This window comes from Marmota monax, unplaced genomic scaffold (genome assembly GCF_021218885.2).
Source record: "Marmota monax isolate L192 unplaced genomic scaffold, Marmota_monax_Labrador192_F-V1.1 WCK01_AAM20220418_F8-fsc00059, whole genome shotgun sequence".
NCBI lineage: Eukaryota > Metazoa > Chordata > Mammalia > Rodentia > Sciuridae > Marmota > Marmota monax.
This window is the reverse complement of record NW_026693595.1, coordinates 9,130,503-9,153,574: the sequence shown is the minus strand read 5'-3', so window position 1 is coordinate 9,153,574 and position 23,072 is coordinate 9,130,503. Positions and strand designations below refer to the sequence as shown.

At 42.2% G+C, this 23,072-nt stretch overlaps 1 protein-coding gene across 1 annotated transcript in view; it reads right to left on the bottom strand.

The window, feature by feature from the left end:
- Dmrt1 (doublesex and mab-3 related transcription factor 1) overlaps positions 1-23,072 on the bottom strand; it is a 103,292-nt gene that overhangs the window by 57,786 nt on the left and 22,434 nt on the right. Inside the window, exon 3 of the mRNA XM_046459506.2 lies at positions 4,283-4,566. Within this exon, the coding sequence (XP_046315462.1) occupies positions 4,283-4,566 (284 nt within the window). The remainder of the gene's footprint in view (positions 1-4,282; positions 4,567-23,072) is intronic.

Sequence of the window (23,072 nt, the reverse complement as noted above, 5' to 3'; positions counted from 1 at the left end):
CTATCTTGTTAGGAGGGGCTCCCAAGGCAGCTAACTAGAATACATATGAAGAAATGGAGAAAAATTAAGCAGATTTTAGAAAGCAAGGTCAATTGAAAATAATAAGTGAAATAGATTCACTGCAGTTAGTATCAGCATAGCACTTCGGGATTTATACAGAAACTCACATGGGCTAATCATCTCCCTTCAACTATCACATGACCTTATGTATACAACAGTCCTACACAGATGACACCATACTCACTTTACAGATAAAAACCCTGAGATTTGGAGGATAAAGTATTTTGCTCCCAGTGACATAGCTCAATCACAAGTTAGAAGCAAGCATGGATCTTCCAGTGCTAAACCCCAGGTTCCTTAAAGCACGAAATATTCCTCCAAATCAGCAGACCTGGTGATCACTAGCTGTGATCCAATCAGCTCTAGACCCCAGTTTTGTCTGAACAGGGGTAGACCAGAACTCTTTAGCAACCATTTCGACTCTACTCACTGGTGCTCTGATTATCAACAGTCATTTTGTAATTACTGGATTACATCTACACTGGCTCTTGTATTTTTAAGTTTATTTTTCAGTGGAACTGACTTTTGTGGGCATGACTAAAAAAAACTGTAAGTCAAGTCTGTGGTTTCATTTGGTTATAAGATTGATCCACAAACTCATAAAATGTCAAATTTTGAGGGAACAGGTCATATGGTAGAGTCCCTTCATCCAAACTGTGGGGATCATTTTTATGCTATACACACTCTTGTGAGTGGACTCAAATGTGCTTTAGTTATAATCACATTCACGGAAAATTAGTATGCAGATCTCAAAAGTAACTTCAAAATAGTTACTTTTAATAGTTAAGGAATTCAGCATATTTTAAATACTGACATCCAAGACTGCATATTTTAGAAAAGTATAAGGGCTCTATCCTCAACTTCTGTGTCGTAATCATCCATCAGCCCTATTCTAAAAATTTCTACATACTTCCGACCTCCACAAGTGAAGAAAATATCTCCAATGGAAAATAAAAGGTAGCAATTCCAGGGGCCGGGGGTGTGGTTCAGTGGTAGAGCGCTTGCCTAGCATGCATGAGGCATTGGGTTCAATCTCCGGCACCACATAAATAAATACATACATACATAAATAAAAAATAAACAAACCAACAAACAAAAGGTAGCAATTCCAAGCCCTAAAGAACTAGAAAGGGCCTCAATATTCGTACTAAATCCATCCCACAGTTAAGGTTCACCTGAGGAGACATTCTGCACGTTCCCTGGAGGTCTGAGTTTCCAGAGGGCAGCTGGGAGGCAGTCATGTAGACCTGAGTTTGTTGCAGACCCAGTGATGACCAGATAGTGCTGACATACTTTGGAGCCAGACAGGCCCAGATTCAAACCCGGATTCTTCCAATTAGTCCCTGTGTGACTCAGGTAAGTCCGTCCTGAGTTTCAATGTCCTCACCTGCTCAATAAACGATGGTTCTCAATAAACTGATGCTATTATTAACTAAGAACGTGTAACAACCACAGTAGGACAGCAATCACAGCAGGACAGAAGAATCTACTGCTGAAAAATAACTTGTTATATGAGAAACAATCAATGACTGTGACTGGCTAGGAACTAAGAAAACTTAAACCTGGTTCTCTGGGAAAACAAACTATTCCTTAAATGGTGCCTCAGTGTCTGTCCTGGAACTCTAACCCGCGGTGCCTCTCTCCAGCCCTGTTAAGTTCTACGGGAATCACTAAGTATCAAAACTGCACATCCCCCACAGGACAAAGAAGGTTTAGCGGAGCTTCTTCCTCCCACTCTGGCTGGCAGGTACACACTGAGTCAAATCTGTCTCTCAGCAAACCATGCCCCCAGGGATCTCTCCCTGGGCATGGCAACAGGCATGGCTGGCTCTCCAGAGAACAGGTCTCTTCACACTGTCCCGGGATTGTGGACCTTGGTGTGAGGGACCTCACCTCCAAGACAATCCAAGACCTCAGTTACACTTTTTCTCAGACTTTCTGGGAAGATTAAGAATATACATCCCTGTGTCATGCAACATCTGCCATCTGAAAGGTTTGACAACAAGGAAAAGACCCTTAGTTTAGGAGATTTCTGACTTTAAAGATCTTTAGAGTTGATCTTGAGAAGGCTCTTTCTTTAAAAAAAAAAATTCTTCATTATCTTTTATCATTCAAGCCAACAGGTTCACAAACAGGTTCAAACAGACCCTCCCACCTACTTCATCCTCAAATCCAGGAAGCATCCAGAAAAACCAGGATATTCTGATAGCAGCTCCTCATCCCTGGGATCAGCAGGATGAGGTGGGTTTTGTTTTGTTTTTTAATCCTTAATACGCTCCTTTCTCCCTCAAGGAAGAGAGTCTCCAAAAGAAATCAACCCCAAATCTGCCCCAAATCATAAAATTTCAACTGCATTTTGACAGGCTTGGAGAGGTCCAGTTTGAAGTTCTATAAATCATCTTATTTCCTTTATGCTCATATTACCTCTCAAATCTAGTAGCAATGTGCTTTAAGTCCCCTTCAAAAAAGTAAGGTTCCAAAAGTGAAATGTATGAAAAACTTTTGAAAATTTGTAGCTCAGGGGATTAAAGCTGACATTTTAAAAGCTAACACTTTAATTGCCCAAGAAGTTAGATCCCTGAAGGTAGCAAGAGAATCCAAGTGGGGTGACTTGAATATTACAACTTCCCCCACACCTTAAAAAAAAAAAAGGCAAAACCAAGCACAATAGTACACACTGATAATCCCAGCAAGGCAGAAGGATCACAAGTTCCTGACCAGCCTCAGCAATTTAGCAGATACTATCTCAAAAAATAAAAAGATCAGGGAATGTGGATCAGTGGTAAAGCGCCTCTAGGATCAATTCCCAGAAGCCCCCACAGGCACCAAAAAAAAAAAAAAGGCAGAGGCAAAATGAAATAGAATTGCTCAAGGGAAAATTTCAATTCATATATTTTGGAGGGAGCTGAGAAAGGTTATGAAAGACTCCTAAAACAAGCTGAACTCATAGAAGCAAAAAGTAAAACAGTGGTTGCCTGGGAGTGGGAGAAATGGGGAGATGCTGGTCAAGGCTCACTTCAGTTACAAGATGAAAAAGTTCTGGAAATCTAATACATAGCATGGTAACTATCAATAATGCTGTGTGCTTGAAAAATGTCAAAGGACCAGATGTTAAATGTTTTTACCCGCCCCCAACGCATACACACAAAAAAATCAGCCTGACTATGATAGTCACCGTACAATCAGAACACCTCAAATCATCACATAAACAACTTAAATATACACAAGTTTGTCAAACACACCTCAATAAATCTGGGAAATAAAAAAAGAAAAGAAAGGAAAGTCAAAAACTTGCACTAACTCCCAAACATGTATGTTGCAGCATTTTGTCAGAGTCAAACCCCAGCTTAGCTCGAGCACAGTAAATGCATCTAAAATGAGAACAGGGCTCACAGAATCCTAACTTCTCTTGGATGGAGGAGTCTTGGTGGTGCAGTCTAACCTCTTCTGTGCATACGTTCCTAGGACACATGCATACACTGTCTTCTAGCCTCTCAGTGCTTTCAGCACCGTGAACCTGCTAATACACTGGCATGGTGGAAAGGGTTACACGAGGAAGCAGAACAGCTCTGGATAAGCTCTTTCCATGGTAAAACAAAATGCTGTGTTTTACTCTAAATACTAAAAAGTTCTTGATAAGTATGTATTATTAAAATACTGTGCTAAGAATATGAAAGACTGACCTCCATTCCTAGCAAAAAATGTACCCAAGTTGGCCCAGCATAACAGCTACCTAATTGCTTTTTTTACCTTTCTTCCATGTAATCATACAAATTATAACACTCTTCCTTCCCAGGGTGCAAACTCATCAGAAAAATTACTGCCACCCACAAGGTTGTACCTCGCATTTTCTAAAATGCACCATGGTGGACATGGCCGCAGGAGGCGGGGCTTCATCCTGTAAGCTATGTGTGCAACTAATGAGGGCCTACTAGGAATATGGGCAAAGTAAAAATTTTAAAATAAACCCAAACATATGCATATTTCTTTGTAATTCCTTGCAGCTAACCGCCAATATTAAATGGCAGTATTGGCAGAGTGAAAAATTCTGTATATGTTTTGCATATCGTGTCAGCCTACACTATGTGCTAAACTGGTATAACCATGTACAGGCACATGGTGCGTTTCTGTGTGCATGTATACATTTAAGTCCCTGTGTGTTATGTGCACGTTGTGCTTGTGTATTTTTCACATACAGTTGACTCCCTGGGTAACATCATACCTGCCACTGGTTTCCTGTTTGACCAGACACATAAGGCGCTGGAAGGCTCCGAAGGCTGTTCTTCACAGGGGATCCCCCGAGGGGACCTCCCACATCCCCAGAAGAGGCATCAGCAGCCAAGGCCATGGAGTACTGCGGATAGTTGTACAGATTGTTGTAGTAAGGGAACAGAGAAGGCTGGTAAAAGCTGCTGTAGTAGGTGGAGTCTGAAACCAGGTCAGGTGCGTTCTCCACGTGCCCTCTGCTGGTGACAGCAGGAATGTCCTGGATGACCATGCGTCCCTCTGAAGAGAAAAAGAAACACTGTTCATGTGGGGGTTCATGAAACATGAAATTTTCCCTTTAAACCCTGGAAATGAATCACCTCCCTCTGCCAGGTTCTGTAGAGCAAATAACATGGATCTGCTGGGACGTAGCCATCTGCCACATCTGTGGCCAAAACAGAGGGGGTTTCTAATCTGACATTTGGTGGCACAGCTCAAACACCATTGCTGAATATTTTTACTGAGAACACCAAAGTATTTTAGAGGCTATTTTAATTACATAAAGCCTGACAGTGTAAAACATATTCCCAAATTCCCACCCTAATGTCAAAAAACAGAGATCAAATCCAATTAACCTGTCTGGAAATTTTTACCACAAAATTAATTGCAGTTTACTTTAGATAAAGTACAAAACCACCCCAGAACCCTAATTATGGCGTCCACACAGACATGTCAGAAAGCCAAAGCAAGAGGCTAAGAGTTTAATCACAGTTTCCTAACATCCTTCTGCAGCTGGCACTGTATGCTTTGGCAGTCTGGACAACAATATGGAACCTGAGTAGACAAACTTCTGAAAAAAGTCAGAGGGCTGGGGTTGTAGCTCAGTGGTAGAGTGCTTGCCTAGCATGCATGAGGCACTGAGTTTGATCCTCATCACCACATAAAGATAAACAAATAAAATAAAGGCATTCTGTCCATCTACAACTACAAAAAAATTTTTTAAAAAAAGAAAGAAAATTCAGTTAGAAACTATGTGAGGCTTTGCCAACCACAGTCAATGTTTCAGAGTGTTTATGTTGCAATAAGACTTTATTCACAAATGGGAAGAGGACCAATTTGGTCAAAGACTGGTTTCCCAAGTGCTGGCATAGGCTTTAACTGTTGTCAAAATAAATGACTGATGAACTCTTTAGTTACCCATCCAGTGGACATTTACCAAACAATGCTCATAAGAGATGAGCCAGGTGCCTGAAATGGCTGCAAGGTGTCTGGCTGTCCTGCCCAGAGGAGGCCTACACTCTAGGATGAAAGAGACATTGGGATTACAAAACACACCACAACCTGGTATCACAGGAATGCCCATAAACAGTTAGGTAAGTCAGAGAAGAAAAAATGACTCGCAGCCTAGCAAGGAATCAGGGACTTTCATGGAAAAGACTGGATCTGAGATGCTCCTGAAAAAGGAGGAGGCCTGGGGTATGGCTCAGGGCACTATACTTGTCTAGCATTCGCCAGGCCCAGGGTTTGTTCCCCAGCATAAAAGAAAAATATATATAAATAAAATAAAGGAGCAGGATACAGGTGGAAAACGAGGAGAGGAGAGGAGAATAAGGAGAAAAGGGAAGCAAGGACAGAGGAATAGAGGCAGTAGAGGGCAGAAGAGTGAGGTGAAGAACTGGCTGAAAACGGAGACAGAGATACACTGAAAGATGGGCTGGAGCCAGGCGAGGGGAGCCTTTGCCCAGCACTCTGGACTCCCTTTGGGAAGCAGCAGGAACCACTAAGGATTCCTCAGCAAGGAGGTTACACAAGCAGAGCTGTGCACTGGGAAATTTACCCAGTGGAAATTCTCAAGATGAATGAAGGAGAGTGAGCCCTGAAGCAGAGATACCCACTAAGGAGCCACCGACATCATTCAGGGAGAGACCTCAGAGGACTGGCAATGTAAGAAGGGGGCCTTGTCCAACAGAACTAGAAGGCTGATGGATGCCAAGAATGAATTAGACTCAGCAGGAGAAAGAGAGCTGGAGCCTGGGTGTGGCAGGAGACGAAGGAGGGATGTTCTGCTAAACCTAGACCCAGGAGGGCTGAGCAAGCATGAGGAACTGAAACCTGTGCTCTTGGGAGATGCTGAGATCCAATGGCTGTGTATGGGGTCGGGGTGGGCAGCCAAAACCAATTCATAGAGGAGGGAGATGCAATGTCACAAAAGGCAAAAGTGAAAATGGAGAGCAGAGAGGCGTAGGCTGCAGTGTCAATTGCTGCTATGAGATCAAGCAAAATCCACTCTGGAAAAGATCCACGGATGACTAGGTCATTTTAATGTGGTCCAAGAGCCACGGAGCAGAAGGTATCCTGCAAGACAGCTGACAGCAAGTGAAGGAGATAGAAACAGATGAAGGCAGTGAATGGCCTTCTCTGCCACCAGAAGGTAAAATCAAGCAAGATCAGAAGGTGGGATCAATCTCCACCCCACCTCTATGTTCCCCCACTGTCCCATGTGCCTAGGACATTGTCAGACAGAGTGGCAAGCATTTGCCAAGGGGAATCAATGAATAATGGTTTTTCAAGTAACTTGTCATCAAAAAACAATTGTAAATTAAAAAATAGAAGCTCCAGGAGTCATAAGATCTGTTTCATTTTTTAAACTCAGAGAAGGTTTAAGAGTCCCTAGGCGGGAGAGGAAGCTTGTGGAAAGAAAACCTCAGCATTGTGTGTGGCTCAAAGAAAGCACTCAGAAAGTGTCTGCTGCCTGATTGTGTGGAAGGAAAAAGAGAAGAGATGTAAGGGAGCATGTAACTCAAAAAGTGCAAGCTCTGGAAGGTTTTGGTTAGATCTACAACAAAACTCTCATTCGGCCTCACTTTATAGTCAGCACTAGAGTCTCTTTTGTCTAAATGAATAGCAAATCATCCTACATTATACTCCATGATTACATTACCAAGGAACCGTGATTTTTTTTCCCTTTCCTTTCTTCTCTTCTCTTCCTTGCTAGTGAGACGAGCCATTCCAATCTCATTATTCCACACCCCAACTCTGAATCCAGAGAGGGCACATGTCCATTCCTTTCTGAGCTTCCTCATTGGACCTTTCTCTTATTTAAAGCACCAAATTTGGTGACATAAATGGTGGTTTTCAGTATCTAATTCTTTTGTTTTCAATGTCATATCTTTTATCATTTACCTGACAACAAAAGCAATCTGAACTTCCCCCAAACGATAAATGTCGTCCATCTTAAATCAGAAGAATGGATGTCCTACTCCCCCTGCCAGTCATAACCATTGGTGGTTCATTCCTGTACAACCTTACAGACACTTAGGAGGGCATGCTAGAAACTTATTTCTGTCCCTGCAGTAGAAAAAGCAATCCCTTGGGGCCTGCCCTTCAAAAGCAATGTTCTTCATAAAGAAAACAAAACACAGCAGTCAAAGAATGAAATAGAAACCCAAGGACTCCAGCCTTCTGAGATCTTCCCAGAGCAGAGGCTCCTGAATTTCTGCAGCATAACCCTGACCAGAACCTTTCATCAGGCCTCAGTTTATCAAGCAACAAATTGATGGCAGTAATAACTCTCAAGGTAACAAGAAAATGGCTTCCATAAACTGCACAGTAAACCTCAAATAAAATGTCAGGTCAAAGCAATGATTTGTCTTGCTATGGCTGCCTGTAATTAATTAACAAACCCATCACTTCTCCACTTATCCACTTTCTCTTCTCTTTCAAGTTATACTAAGCTTTAAGAATAAACTGAGATATAGTGAGGAAATTTCAATTGCATACCACTACTTAGATAATAAAACCATTTGAACTTTCTAAGAGTATATGCCTACAAAAATTTTACAGTCTTTAAATGGTTAAGCACTTTTGTTTTAGTCAGTTTTTTGCCACTCTGACCAAAAGACCTGACAAGAGCAATTTTAGAGGAAAGTTTATTTAGTCTCATGGTTTCAGAGATCTCAGTCCACAGATGGCTAGCTTCATTGCTCTGAGCCCAAGATGAGGCATAATATCATGGCAGAAGGTTGTGGTGGAAGAAATCAGCTCAGGACGTGGCCACCAGGAAGCAAAGAAAGACTGCTCCATCACAGGGACAAAATAAAAACCCCAAGGCACACACGCAGTGACCCCCTTCCTCCAGCCAAACCTTACCTGCCTGCCTACAGTTACCACCCAGTTAACCTCTATCAGGAAATTAATCCACTGTTTTGGTTAAGGCTCTCATAACCCAATCATTTCACCTCTAAACTTTCTTGCATTGAATCACGCATGAGCTTCTAGGGGATATCTCATACTTAAACCATAACAATGAGTTTTGTGGGGCATTTGTTGTTTTCAGATTTTTTAGTCTGTTTATTTTGGGGGACTGGAGGTTGGGGATTGAACCCAGAGGCACTTTACCACTGAGCTACATCTCCCTTTCTATTTTATTTTGTCAAACCAGGGCTTCCAAAACTGGCCTTGAACTTGGAATCCTCCTGCCTCAGTCTTCCAAGGAGCTGGGATTGTAGGCATGTGCCACCACTCCTAACAACAAGTGAGTTTTTTTAAGCAATATTTATAATTCATAGACTCTGTTGTTCTTCTGTTGTTGTTTTGTTTTTTGGTGGAACTGGGGATCAAACCCAGAACCTCATTCATGTTAAACAAGTGCTCTACCACCCAGCCACACTCCCAAACCTACAACTCTGTATTTTCAGGTTGCAAATTAAAACTCTGGGTCAATATTGAGCACAGCCTTAAGACTCCCATCTTCTATGTGCATGTTATTATTGGTACATGAAATTTTCTGTGGTTGAAATCAACATCCCAACTGTGTGTCTATCTCACCAATTAGTAAAGTGTCATCCCTGAATCAGCAGCATCAGCATCACCTGGGAATTCTAGAAATGCAAACTCTAGAGCATCATCCAGACCTACTGAGTCAGACACTAAGACAGTGGGCCCAGTGATACAGGCTTTAACAAGATCTCAGAAGATGCTGACCCATCTGAAAACCACTGGTCTACTCTAAAGACTCAAAGCAACTGCTCCATGTCTTATTCCTAAATATAAGTGACAAGTCCTAACATTACTATAAGTCCTGACTATCAAATAAGAGCACACAAGTAAATTCCATTGTATAAAGTTGGGCTTTTACCTATGTCACCAAATTATGGCAGAGCTCAGACCACAAGCTGTACAGCTATGTGTATGCTGCTGCCAAAAGTTTGGTTTCAATGTTGTATATCCAGGTATTCTTAACTTACTCTAACCACAAAAACTCAATTCACCTCTTAAAGCACTTACTCCATTTGACAAATATTTATTAAGCACCTAATTCTTGCCAGATACTTGGCTGGGGTAACCCTGCAAAGTCAAGCATTGATATTCCTCATAAGTCCTGCGGAAAACCCAGGAGAGCAGGTAATTAAAAAATCATTTATTCTTGACGTTGTTAAATTCTTAATTTCTATTTTCATATATTTATGTTTATTTCACTCAATAGTTATCATATAACAACTATGTCCAAAGGTGTGTTTTAGATGTTGTCAGAGCAGCACAAAGATATATTTTAAATGTTTTGCTTCCTCTTAAGAAATCACCATCTATTTGGAAAACTTAAGCATACTGAAAAAGCAATCATCTAAATGCCACAATGGAAGCACAGGCAGATGTCATCAAATAACTCTACACAGTATGGTGTCAGTAAAGGACTGTGCATGGTGAGCAAAGGTAGAAGGATTTAGAAATGATGGGGAAACACTCAAAAAAAAAAAAAAAGGAGAACAATATGGACAGAGTGACAAAGAAAAGATGTGTTCCAGGGACAGTGACCAGGTGAGCCTGGCTGGAACATAAAGGGACAATGCAGAAGGAGAATGGAAAGTTACTCTAGCATCCATTGCACAGAAGGCCTTAAGTGTTGAAATTCCCACCAAGAAGCTCTGTGGTCTCCTCCAGGGAATCAATAAAGGGTTTAAGAGCAAAGGAGTGACATAAAAAAATGTTTAAAAAAACTACTGTGAACCCAGCACAAAAGATGATCTAGGGGATAAGGAGGCAGGGAAATACACTAAGCTGTGCTCTAGGCAAGAAGTCATTCTGAGCTAGCACAGGAGGCTGCAGTAATGGCAAAGAAGGGATCTTGTAAAACTCACCAGATGTCTGGTGTTCTGTAAATTCCCTTCAAACCACTAAGCTAACTGTTCATACCCATTGTCCAGAGACCACCAGTAAAGCCATCAGCTTTCGTTCTGACCCTTGTTCAGTGCTGAAAGATTATGCAACACTCTCTCCAGCCTAAAAAGGAACTTAGAGCTCTGGGCCCAGACTGTCAGAGAGTAATAATATATGCCCTCTCCAAAACTCTGCTCCTGCAGGGATCAGGGCAGAATTTCCCAAAGAGTAACCAAGGACATTTTCTCCAACATTGGGATATCATCCAAGTCAGTAAGTTAGTTAGTAATTGAAAGATTTAACTTTAAAGTAACTGAAAGATTTAACTCATAAGCTGCAAAATATACAAACCAACCAACCAAAATTTATGCATGTGTACATACACACACACATATATAAATTTCAACAAGTAAATTTCCACATACAAACAACTTATTCTGAATCTCAGGGGAAAAAATGATATGTAAGAAAGAATTGACAGTTGGTTCTCTAAACCTGAGCTGAGTATATGACTGCTTATGAGGTCCCTTGGTCTGACCATTAATTCCTACAGGTCCCCAAGTATCACATATGCCACTACAAGACCTTTAAACTTTATAGCCAATACAACCCTTAAACTTCACAGCCAATACCACTAAGTACAAAGAGCACAGAAGTATGCTAGAAAGGAAACATCTTAACAATATTACTGTAAATTCTTCAGCTAGCTCTCAATCTGTTATCTTTCTAGAATAAAAATTGACTAAGACTGCTTAATGATGATATCAATAACAGAAAGCAAGACAACACTGTTCCCAAGAATGTGGTAGCTGTCTTAACCAGGGGTCCCTGACAGAATTATCAGTCTGTAGGTCCTCTACCAAGAGCAAATGGAAGTAGGGAATTAGATGTTTTACTTTCTATCATTACTGGTACATAGTCCTAATTTTCAAGATAAGGAAGAAAGATCAGCAAGTCTGGATTCAACAGCTAGGAAAGGCAGCAACACCCGAGAAGAACAGAAAATTACCAATAGCATTCACTCTGATTCCCTGCAGACCCGTCTGCAGAGATGCTGCTTGCAAACTATCACTTCTCATTCTCATGCTCACAGTTGTGACTCTGAACATGAACTTTCTGAACATCTAGTTCTTTGATAGAGCTTCACAATTCTTCTGCTACTTTTTTTTTTTGCACTAACATATGCAGTGTGAAATATGATTCACTCCTTCATGAGAGATCAATACCCACACGTGATAAACGCCCTTATTGATCTTGGAGTGTTATATGCCGGTCTTTGGGCCCATGGCATATTAATAGTAGTTAACCAGTAATTCATTTTAAGGTCAGTGAAGGCTTTCCCCTCTCTTCTCTGGTGTCATGATTCCCAGAGTTGCATTTTGAGTTCTTTATGTTCAAATCTGGAGTTATACTCCCCTTCATTGACCAAACCCAACCCAAATTTTCTATATAAAATAAAAAGATCACAAATGAAACCAAAACTGGCAATACAAACTATACGGATCCATGGTTCACAATGATCTCATATAAATGACGGATGTTTCTTAGGCTTTATTTTTGTACCCCTACACCTTTCATGGTGCTGTCCTATTCAATTTCTGAGTTTTAAGAGTTACTAGTTAGGCAAAATGGTTCACCTCTAAGTCTGAGACCTCAAAATTATCCATCATCAATTAACAGGTTGTACCAAGTGTCAGGAGGGTACAGAAGTACAAGTCATTTGCCCAATTTACTTTAAGAAAACATTAATGTCTTTAAAAAGACTATGCATTTGTGGCCAGGCATGGTGCCACATGCCTATAATCCCAGCAGCTCAAGAGGCTGAGGCAGGAGGATCGCTAGTTCAAAGCCAACCTAGGCAACTTAGCAAGGCCCTAAGCAACTTAGAAAACCCTATCTCTAAAATATTAAAAAGGCCTGGGGATGTGGTTTGGTGGTTAAGTGCCCCTGGGTTAAATACCCAGCACCAAAAAAAAAAAAAAAAAAAAAAAAAAAAAAAAAAAGACCATGTATTTGTGAAACATGGGAACGCTCCTCACTGAAGCAAGAAGTCTTGCTCAGATGCCCTGCTTGTAGCATTCTCTGCAGGACAATCCTGTGTCCGGTGATTTCCCATGCTTAGGAACAATTGAGTAATCCACAGTGCTGTCTCAGGACTCTTCCTCTCCAAGGAAGAGGACCTAGGGAGATAGCCATGAGAGAGACAAGGCATTCCACAAGCAGACACATGAGCATCTAAGCACACATCTAGTTCCAAGAAGAAAAGCTCACCATCATGACCAAAGGAATGGATTGGTTTTCTGAGATCCAGAGCTGGCACAGAGAGACCTAAGTGAGGTGACATCATACCTACCATTCCCTACCATTCCCTGCTAACTGTGATGACAGATAAAGGAGTACCACAACCTGTCACCTGTGCTGTCAGAAAGTCAATTCATTTTCAATGTAATAAATCTTTAAAAAGACTATGCATTTGTGGCCGGGGATGGTGGCACATGCCTGTAATCCCAGTGGCTCAAGAGGCTGAGGCAGGAGGATCGCTAGTTCAAAGCCAGCCTCAGCAATTTAGCAAGGCCCTAAGCCACTTAGCAGACCCTGTCTCTAAATAAAATATTTAAAAGGCCTGGGGATGTGGCTCGGTGGTTAAGTGCCCCTGGGTTAAATCCCCAGCCAAAAAAAAAAAAATGTATTTGTGAAATAAGTCCTACTGTGTGTAAGGCAATTCACTGGGAACTCTGGAAAGCAAAGAATATAGTCCATGACACTGCAGGATGTCTTAGTAAGGAGGCGATTCCAAAACACACACACACACACATACACACACACACATAACTGACCAAGGCTATGGAAACACTCATGTGCACCCATGGAGGAAATAGACAGATTCTCTGTTTTATGCAAAGTACAAATTCCGCTGGTGTTGGCCCACTAATATCATCTTATAACACAAGGCATGGAACTTCTCTTTCCTATGAAAAGGGGATTTTTCTGTTTGTTTGTTTTTTTTAATTGTAACCTGGTCCTGCAGGAATCTATCCACTCACTTTCCTTCTTAGGTTGAAGGGTTTTCAAAACAAAGTGGACCTGAACTTGCCTTTTGAAGACAGGATCAGGCCTTGTTCAAAACGTAAGTTTCAATGTGAGACTGATGGTAGGCTATCCGTAAGGGATCTGGTGGGTGGGGGTGGGAAGGTTTGGCACAACCAGCTCAAACAAACCAAGCAAGGACAATATGGGGGGAGACGAAAAAATATATATATAGGACAAAAAGCCAACACAGGTTTTCAAGGTGAGCCTATCCTAATTTGAAACAAGTTGTCCCTGAGGCCACTGAAGAGCCCAAGGAGTCACAGCAGTATCCAACGCCTGCAGCAACTTCCAAAATGTGAGAGAAATGCAAAGATATAAAAGAGAACGCCTGCCACAGAGTGCAAAGGACGGCTGAGGAGGTCAGACAAGGTCTCGAGGCACCAGAGACCTTTAAGCAAAAAAAAAAAAAGGGTTCTAGGCATGAGAAGCGTGAGAAAGGAATTCCAAGTGAAGGGAAGGGAAGGGACAGCATGAGAAAAACAGGGAACACAGAGTTCAAGAGAACAGCCTGCAGGGAAGACCAGGACAGGATCCGGGCAGATGAGAATGAGGGGCTGCTGGCACAGTACTGTGGCATGTAAGGCTGCCCTCCCCCCTCAGGAAACCCACTGGGCCTGGTGAGGCTGGCACCAGGCACAGGCGGCACCGTGCTAACACTGAGGCCACCCTGTGTAACTCTGCTCTCCCTTTCCTGCCTCTGCTCTCTCAGAACAGTCCTTCTTCCAACCCTCTGCCTGTGCCTAAAGTTGCCCTGGATCACCCAGGCAAACTATTCATTCCACCCTGAACTTCAGATTTGGAGAAAACGCCGTTTCTCTGACCCTCCTAGAAAATGACTCATGGCCCTGAAAGATATTTTCTTTCTTTAAGCCAACTCAGTGCATCCTATCACCTGCAAAATACCACAGACAGTTTGGGACCCTGTCAAACCTCCCAGCAGCTTGGGGAAGCAGGCAGGAACACAAACAGGCCAGCAGATGAGAGAAGAAAGAATTGCCACTCAGTTCCCCTCCACCAAAAGTGACATTCTGAGGGATCCTACAGGCAATTCCTTCTCAAACCTTAGTATTTCTTATACTGAGGAAATTTTAAGTTAGAAACATTTTTTTACTATATTCATATATTTAGGTCTCCACAGAAAACATCTCTGAACTGTATTCAGATAAGTTAAAATGTAGGGGCTTCATGTATCAGTGTCTGGGCCATGAAGGGTGCTAAACAGAGGTGTCAAGGATCTACGTTCGCCTACAGCCAGCTTCAGATAGATTTAGAATTTAGATTCTGCTTTCATAATTTTCCTCTTACTATTTATTGCAATGTCAAAAGAGGGAACCCAGGGCCTTAGGCATGCTAGGCAAGGATTCTACCACTGAGCTACATCCTCAGTCTATAATTTCTTTTAGGGGCTGGGGTTGTGGCTCAGCGGTAAAGTGCTCGCCTAGCATGTGCGAGGCCCTGGGTTCAATCCTCAGCACCACATATAAATAAATAAAATAAAGGTATTGTGTCCAGCTACAACTAAAAAAATAAATATTAAAAAAAATAAGATCACAGATGTTTGCCTTTGTTCTTTCAGGTTCCCAGAAGGGATGTGAAGTAAAGAAGACCCCGCACAAAAGTGAAGAGATAAAAACTCAAATTATACCTCATGCTGTTTCAAGTCACTTTTGTTCAATGAAAGACCATACCCAATTTAATTTCTCCTGTTTTCAGTCAGGAATTTGCCCTGTCAAATGTTTCAAGTTGTCAGAAACAATAACTTTTCCAATTGCTGAGAAAAGAGAGGGCCTCCAAACAGTGTTCTGAGATCTGCCTCTAAACCAGCTGCTCTCAACCTTGGCTGCACAAGAGAGCTGGAGGGTGCAAAATTCTCCAGGACCAGGCCATGCTCCAGACCCCAGCAGCTCTAGGGCAGCAGCCAGGAGTCAAAACTGCTCGGCATGGCCAGGTGACTCCAGGAGTGGTGGCAGGTGAACTGCTTTAAACCCAGAGAGGCCAGTGTGCTGACATCATAGCTTCACATCTCACTGTGGCAACTGTCAAAATGGGACTGGAGGTCCCTGCCCACAACTCCCTTCCAAGAGCCCCACAAGGTCAACACAAGGTAAAGAGGTCATTTGCCTTTTGCTGGGTGGACACTGCATTGACAACTAGAAGGAAATCTGGGGTAATACTGCTGCTACCTCCACACCACTCGAGGCAGCCCATTCAAACTGCACGAGTCGTCACTATTCCTTGTTGCTATGAAGTAAAACATTAAAAACTTTAAAATCCATGTCAATTTTGTTTAAGATACCCTAACGAAGCAGACACCCTAGTAAACTGAACAACTCTTTATGTCTGAGTACAAACCCACCAGTTTTGTTTTTGGTGGAGCTGTGGATCAAATCTAGAACCTCATGTATGAAAGGCAAGCAATCTACCACTGAGCTACACCCCCAGCCCTAAGGACATCCTTTTAATGGAAGGGCTTCACAGCACTTCTAATGCATAGCAGAGAACATGGCTGTCTTGAATCAAAAGGCCCTACTGCAAAGGAGTTAGGAACTAAAGCCACTGGGGGTTTTGTTTTGTTTTGTTTTTCTCTCTTCTTCTATTTCTTTGAAAGAAGGACAACAAATTATGGTGACTGAGACAGGCATTCCGCAGATGTTTTCTTAAAAATGAACAAAGGGAACCTGTCAATTTAAGGAAAACAGCTGACAATATTGGGCAAAATTTGAGATTTCAAATAAAAATTAAAACTGTTAGGATGTTATATCCAGACTGTATGTGGATAACTTTATGTTCACTACTCTATAGACAGCCTCTCAAAGACTCCTCTGACTAGATCAATAGTGATATTAGTGAACAGGATTTTCTTGTAATGAGATTTGTCAATGTTGGAAAATCTGCCTAACTCAGGGAAATCATATATTCCAAATGACCAATGCATGACATTACAAAGTCATGCATGTACGAAAGTCTACTCAAAGTGCAAGACCAGTGTCTCATTCTGAGCAGGCTCTCTATACAAGTCCAACTAGGCATCTCTGACTTTCTCCTTAAGTCTAAGTCATTGTAACGACCACAGTATGGCCAGGCAGCAAAACCTTAGGGTGAAAACACAGTTCTCACCGCTTAATCAGATCTTGGTGTGTGACCTTGAGGCAAGTTACTTGACTTCTGCATGTCCCAATTTCAAGGAGGACCTACATTGTGATCTAACATGGAAGAAAATACCACTTTGGGATTGTATGAGAGAATACTCATCAAGTACTTGGGCTCTGGCGCATGGAAGTGCTCAGTAAATATTAGGTTACCATCTCCACCTGCACACAGTAACAACATTTGCTGCCATCAAGCAAGATAGCCACCAAACAGTTCTGCAACCAAAGCGCTTGCTCCAAGTGCTCATCATTAGGGAACCCCAGGAGGGCTGGGCTGCCCCTGGCAGGACTTAACTTGGAGAGAAGCAAAATCCTTTGCTCCTGGTCTTCGCTGAAGTCAGACAGTAGCCTTGAGTGCAGCCGGGATGATATCACTCCCTAAAGTCATAATCAGGAAATGCGGGAACAATGTGTTTCTCCCACAAGGCAATCATGATGGGGCTATTTTAAATGTCAAATACAAGCCTGGTGCCAAGAAAGCAACAACCACTTACTGTGCACCCCCTGGGAGTCAGGAACACCCCCACCATGAGACAAAAAAATACAACCTGGTGGGGTAGAGTTCCACATTTCTTCCCTTTCCCACCCACTCCTCTCTTGAGTTCTGCTTTTGAGAAGTGCAGCTACTACAGTAGCTTCCCCTTCAATAAAACAGAGCTTTTATTTATTTGGGAGGGGGGATGAGTGGCTGCTGCCGTTTCAGGGCTGAACTTTTAGCTTGCTATAAAGTTAATGTGCTATTCAATGTTCATTCTAGCCAAGACTGAGGGGCTGTGTATTTTCTACCACCCCCGGAAGGCCATTATCTGTAATTGCCCATTACCATGCATAATTATTTCTCCTAGCTTGGTCTATGACCTCCAGGCTTGCACACTGTTATAGCGAACTACTCCATCTGACCAAATTTGTGAAGGAAGCTTCACTGACCTTTAGGACCCCAAAGGTGTATTCCAAAGCCAACATTTGATCATTTTATAGGCACACTTCCCCACAATCTGGGATATTTCAGATCTCTCCCAGATATACTTTCCTCACCTCTGTGGAGTTTTACCTCCCCTCAAATAAAGGGAAAATAAAACATAATCAACTCTCCATTATGTGGGAGCTGATAACCCAACCAGGGAATTATCTGGAGCCCTTTATACTCCCTTTTCTTTGATTTTTCTATTTAGTTATATCATGCTTTTTAAAGACTGCAACTGGGAAAAGGTAGAGATAGTGAACAGTGACAGGAAAACCTTAAATCTTAAATTCATGTATACATTCCCATGTTTAGTTTTTTTTCCGGGGGGGGGGTGTTGAGTGGAAGGAGGGCCTATATTCTAATCAGTGATTAAAATGAGAATTGGGGATTTCATGTAGATTTAAAATATTAATTCTAGAACTGACATCTAGTGTCACAGCCCAAAGCATAACTTCTACATTTAGCTCACTGTTCAACATTAGCAGGGAAAGGACAGGGGGGCTGGGGCTGCTGACTTGGCTGCATACATGGGCGTCATGTGCTTAGCCATTTGTTGGCATTTCATTTTCTCCTCCACCATCACCTCTTCAGAAACCCCACTGCACCTAATAGGTAAAGGATGAACCTCTAAGTTATTACAGAGTTCAGCAAAAGTCTGAAAGAGTCAACACTGCTAGGACTGAAGTCACCAGTTCTTCTATGGCTCCCCCTAATGCATTTCCTTCTGCTCTCCCTTCCTCTGGAATAATGCTCCTCTCAAATTAAGAAGGAAAAAAAAAAAGTTGATTCGACAATAAAAGCTCAGCCATTCTCTCAACCATAATCAGCCTTTTTTTTTTTTTTTTAACCAATGTCACATAAGGTAAACCAGAAAATCAAACCTAACAACTTTTCGCAAAATGGAACCATAGGGAAGATGGAAGGCCTCAGAAGCAATTTCATCCTTTGTTCAACACCCTGAGAAGTACAGGTGGCAAGTCACACGAGTAGCAGGCAGTAAGTCCACAGCTGAGGACCCCATGTAAGAACTGGCCTTCCTCACCACCCTGAGTCACAAAGGGGAAGGGAACATGGAGGTGTGGCCCAAAACTTCAGTCTCCTGAAGATGAAGAACTGCCAACTGTAAAGCATGGACCCAGGTGTCACACAAGAGACTGGGAGAGCGCACACACTCCCAACACAGACTACAATGGTCAGGTTCTTCTCCTTCACTGAGAAATGCTAGGCAAGACAGGGCCCAGAGTCATGATTTGGTCCTGGGCCTTCCCACTGGCCCAAAACCCAATTTGTGGCTCCTCTGCCCTGTCCTTTAAGCAGCCCCCTCCAACTCTGGCTTCTTGTTTAGCTGTGCACTTGGCAATGACAGCCTCATCTGCCAGCTGCTGCCGACGTAATTGTTCTGTGCTGTTCTCAAAGAGAGTGCACAAGCTACCCTGAACTGTACACAATGATCTGTCGTCCAACTCTTGAGTGCTGCACTACAGCTCAATGCCCCATAGATCTATCTCCCGCCAACCACAGGGGGTAGGAGGTACAGCAAACAATGTCATACTTGTGACAATTCCTGCCTCCCTAATGTAGGGCTGGAACTCAAATTCCCAGCCAGACCAGTGACATAGCTCAGGCAATCAGACACAGCATCCTTTTTATTTTGGGCTGGAGTCAGAGCCTTCTGGCTTTTAAATAGTGGCAGGGGTGGTTATTTTCTTGCAGTTCATAGGTCCTGATCACTCAGGCAACTTGGAATATGAATATATATGTGGGTATGCATGTGTGTTTTACATATGTATGTATGCATGTACATACATATGTACACTCCCATCTCAGAATCTTCTTGAGACAGAGACTCATTATGTTGCCCAGGCTGGTCAGGAACTCTAGGACTCAAGCAATTCTCCCACCTCAACCTCCCAAGTAGTTTGAGCTACAGGCGTGGAACACTGAAGCTGGCTAGTATCGCTTTTATTTTTATTTTTACTTATTCATTCTTTGTGGTGCTGGAAATGGAACCCAGGATCTCATGCTTGCTAGGCAAATGCTCTTCCACTGAGCTACACCCCCAATCCCAATAAAAGTCTTAACAGAAAAGAATACCAAATCTTAACTGAAAAAAAAAATGATTACCAAGAGTCCTGTTGGGCCTGTCTACTAGAATGTTGTTATGCAACCAAGAAACAAATAATATGACTAAAGCTTTATAACTTACTAGCCACCAACTACAGTCACTCACCAAACACATCTCTCTTCCTTTTCTTCATCTAGTGATCTGTGGTACACAGGTTTTGTATATCTGGATCACTGGAAACATCTAACACGCTTTCAGATATTCCACCTTGCAAAAAGTTCTCAAGGAACTACTTGGTGAAAATCAAAGTAGATCTAGAAGCTATGAAAGCCTCTGGTGGAGCGTTACAGCCTGTGTCAGAGGACATGCACTCTAGGCTATCAGGCCCAGGGAGGAAGGCAGCCCTCTCTGCAGCACAGGGGCAGCGCCTGATGTCATCTGCAAGTGTGTCAACTGCCAATTGTCCCGTGAATCTTATTCCAACCTGGATTAAAAAAAAAAAAATCGCTTCTTTCAAAGAGAAGCAATATTGGTTGAAAGGGTAGGAGAATAAAATGTTGTTTGTTTAATTAATAATGAGGCAAGGATAGCTACACACTCCTACAAACAGTTTTTAATATGTTGTTGGCTTTTGGTTTTGTTTTTAAAGAATTAGAAAAATAAACCCAGGTGCGGTGGCTCACTCCTATAATCCCAATGGCTTGGAAGGCTAATGCAGGAGAATCAAAGCCACTTCAAAGTTTGAGTTCAAAGCCAGCCTCAGCAACCGCGAGGCACTAAGCAACAGTGAGACCCTGTCTCTAAATAAACTACAAAATAGGGCTGGGGGATGTGGCTCAGTGGGAGTGCCCCTGAGTAGCGGTGGTGGTGGTGGAGGAGGAGGAAGAGAATAATTAAAAAAATAAAGGGTAATGAGAAACCCCAGGAAAGGGGAAAAGAGAAGCCAAGACAAAGACAGCCTAGAAAGAAGTACCTTTCGTGTCCACAGGATGTGTGTTGAAATTTCACCTGCAAAATCAACACATCAAGATTTGAACAAAGGGACTCAGCTTCGTTCAAATTCCTCTAAAGAAGACCCTTTTGGTTGTTCAGAACAGTTTACGGATACTAGTGTTGCAACAAAAACATCTGATTCAGTGTGTACAGTAGTCAAAGCTTGTGTGAGTTTCTACATGCCGTATATATTCAATTTGTGTGTAATAAAAGGACTTACTTAAAAATTTTTTTTTTAATACAAGGCAATGAAAATAACCCAAAATAGCCAATAAAGCAAGAACTAGATTTTACTATATATAAAAATGGACCCATCTTTACTACCTTAACTATATAAAGATTAGAAGTATCTTCTTTGATCTTTCTGAGAACTACTCAAATAATTCTGGAGTTCCTATACACTGATTGAAACTTTAAAAATCTCAAAAACTAAAGTAGAATCACTTAACAGAAACTCTTTAAAAAGACTGGGTAAATCCTCAAGTGTTTCCCCTCACTACCTTCAGACAGGATCTAATACTCAGGGAGAGACAAGCTTCTGTCCCCTTTTCAGTCTGAGAGGGCACCATGTCAATGTCAAACTCTCACCAGGAGGACTGCATTTTAACTCATGTCCTCATTTAAACGCAAAAAGAAAACAGCCCGTCACCATACTATGTAAGCACAGTTCAATCCTTGAAAGCTTCTAGGCATTTTCTACCTCAAGGCTAAATATGCCCATTTCCTACAATATTTATTTCCCCCCAATAACTCAAACACTGCTGGAGAAGTACTAGAAGACAAACTTACTCTAGATCTTTTCCTTTTCTCACTTCCAAATCTGTGCATTGCCTATCCTCTCCCTGTATGTCAACATTAGCCTTAGTCTCTATAAACAGACAACGTTTTAAAAGGATTGGAAGGCCATCCCCTACTTATCAGCACCTTTCACCTTGACTCTTCCACTGCTAAGCTAATGGGCTTCCCTTCTTTACTTCACCTACTCAGTTTGCAAACAAGTTTGCATACAGCACATAGCACAGAACCTGTGACCATTCCTCCCGTTCTTCCATCCCAGCACCTATCCACACTGAGGGGCTTAACAGGAATGTAGAATTGTGCTAGAAAAGCTCTACAATAAAAAGGCAAAAGTAATCCAATTTAAAAATGGGCAAAGAGCCAGATGCAATGGTGCACATCTGTAATCCTGGCAACTCAGCAGACTGAGGAATAAGAGTCACAAGTTCCAGGTCAGCACAGACAAGACTATTTCAAAGTAGAAAATAAAAAGGCAGGGCACAATGGTGCACACCTGTAATCCCAGTGGCTCAGAAAGCTGAGGCAAGAGGATCATGAGTTCAAAGCCAGCCTCAGCAAAAGTAAGGTGCTAAGCAACTCAGTGAGACCCTGTCTCAAAGGTAAAATACAAAATAGGGGCTGGGGATGTGGCTCAGTGGCCGAGGGCCCTAGTTCAATACTCATTACCCGCCCCCCCAAAAAAAAAGAAAGAAAAGAAAAAGGACTGGGGATGGAGCTCAGTGGTAAAGCACCCCTGGTTCAAACTCCAAAAAGGCGGGGACAAGAAATTTGAATAACCATTTCTCTAGAAAAGATACAGAAGTAGCCAATAAGCATGTGAAAAAATACCATCATCAGCCATCAGCAAAATGCAAATCAAAATGATATTATAGTGGACCTAGTAGGGAGGGTAGCACACACCTGTAATCCCAGTGACTTGGGAGGCTTAGGCATGAGGGTGGCAAGTTCAAGGTCAGCCTCTGTAACTTAGTAAGACCCTGTCCCAAAATAAAAATAAAAAGGGCTGGGAATGTAGCTCAGAGGTAAAGGGTGTCTGTGTTCAATTCCCAGGGCCATATAAGAACCGACAAAAAGATACCCACAATGTAGTACCACTTCACATCCACTAGACTGGCTATACCAAAAAGACAAATAGTAAGTGTTGATGGAGTGAAGAAACTGGAATCCTCTATTGTCCCTGCTGTCGAGAACATAAAATGGTGCATCTACTTTAGAAGACGGCCTGGAAGTGTTAAACAGAGTCACCACCATGATGCAGCAATTCCATTCCTAGTGTATAATTACACTCAAGAGCATGGAACATACACTCATGCAAAAATTTGCTAGTGAAGGCTCTCCATTAACTAAGGAACAGATACCCAAAATATGGTATATTCATACAATGGAAGATTAATCAGAAATAAAAAGAAACCAAGTGTTGATGTGTGCGGCCACATGGTTGGGCCTTGAAAACATCATGCTAGTCAAAGAAGCCAAACACGAAAGATCATATACTGTGATTCCACTGTGTGAAATATCCAGGACAGGAACACCTCCAGTGCTGGCAAGTATGTTAGCAGCTGCCAGAGGCTGAGGGAAGGAGGCAATGGGG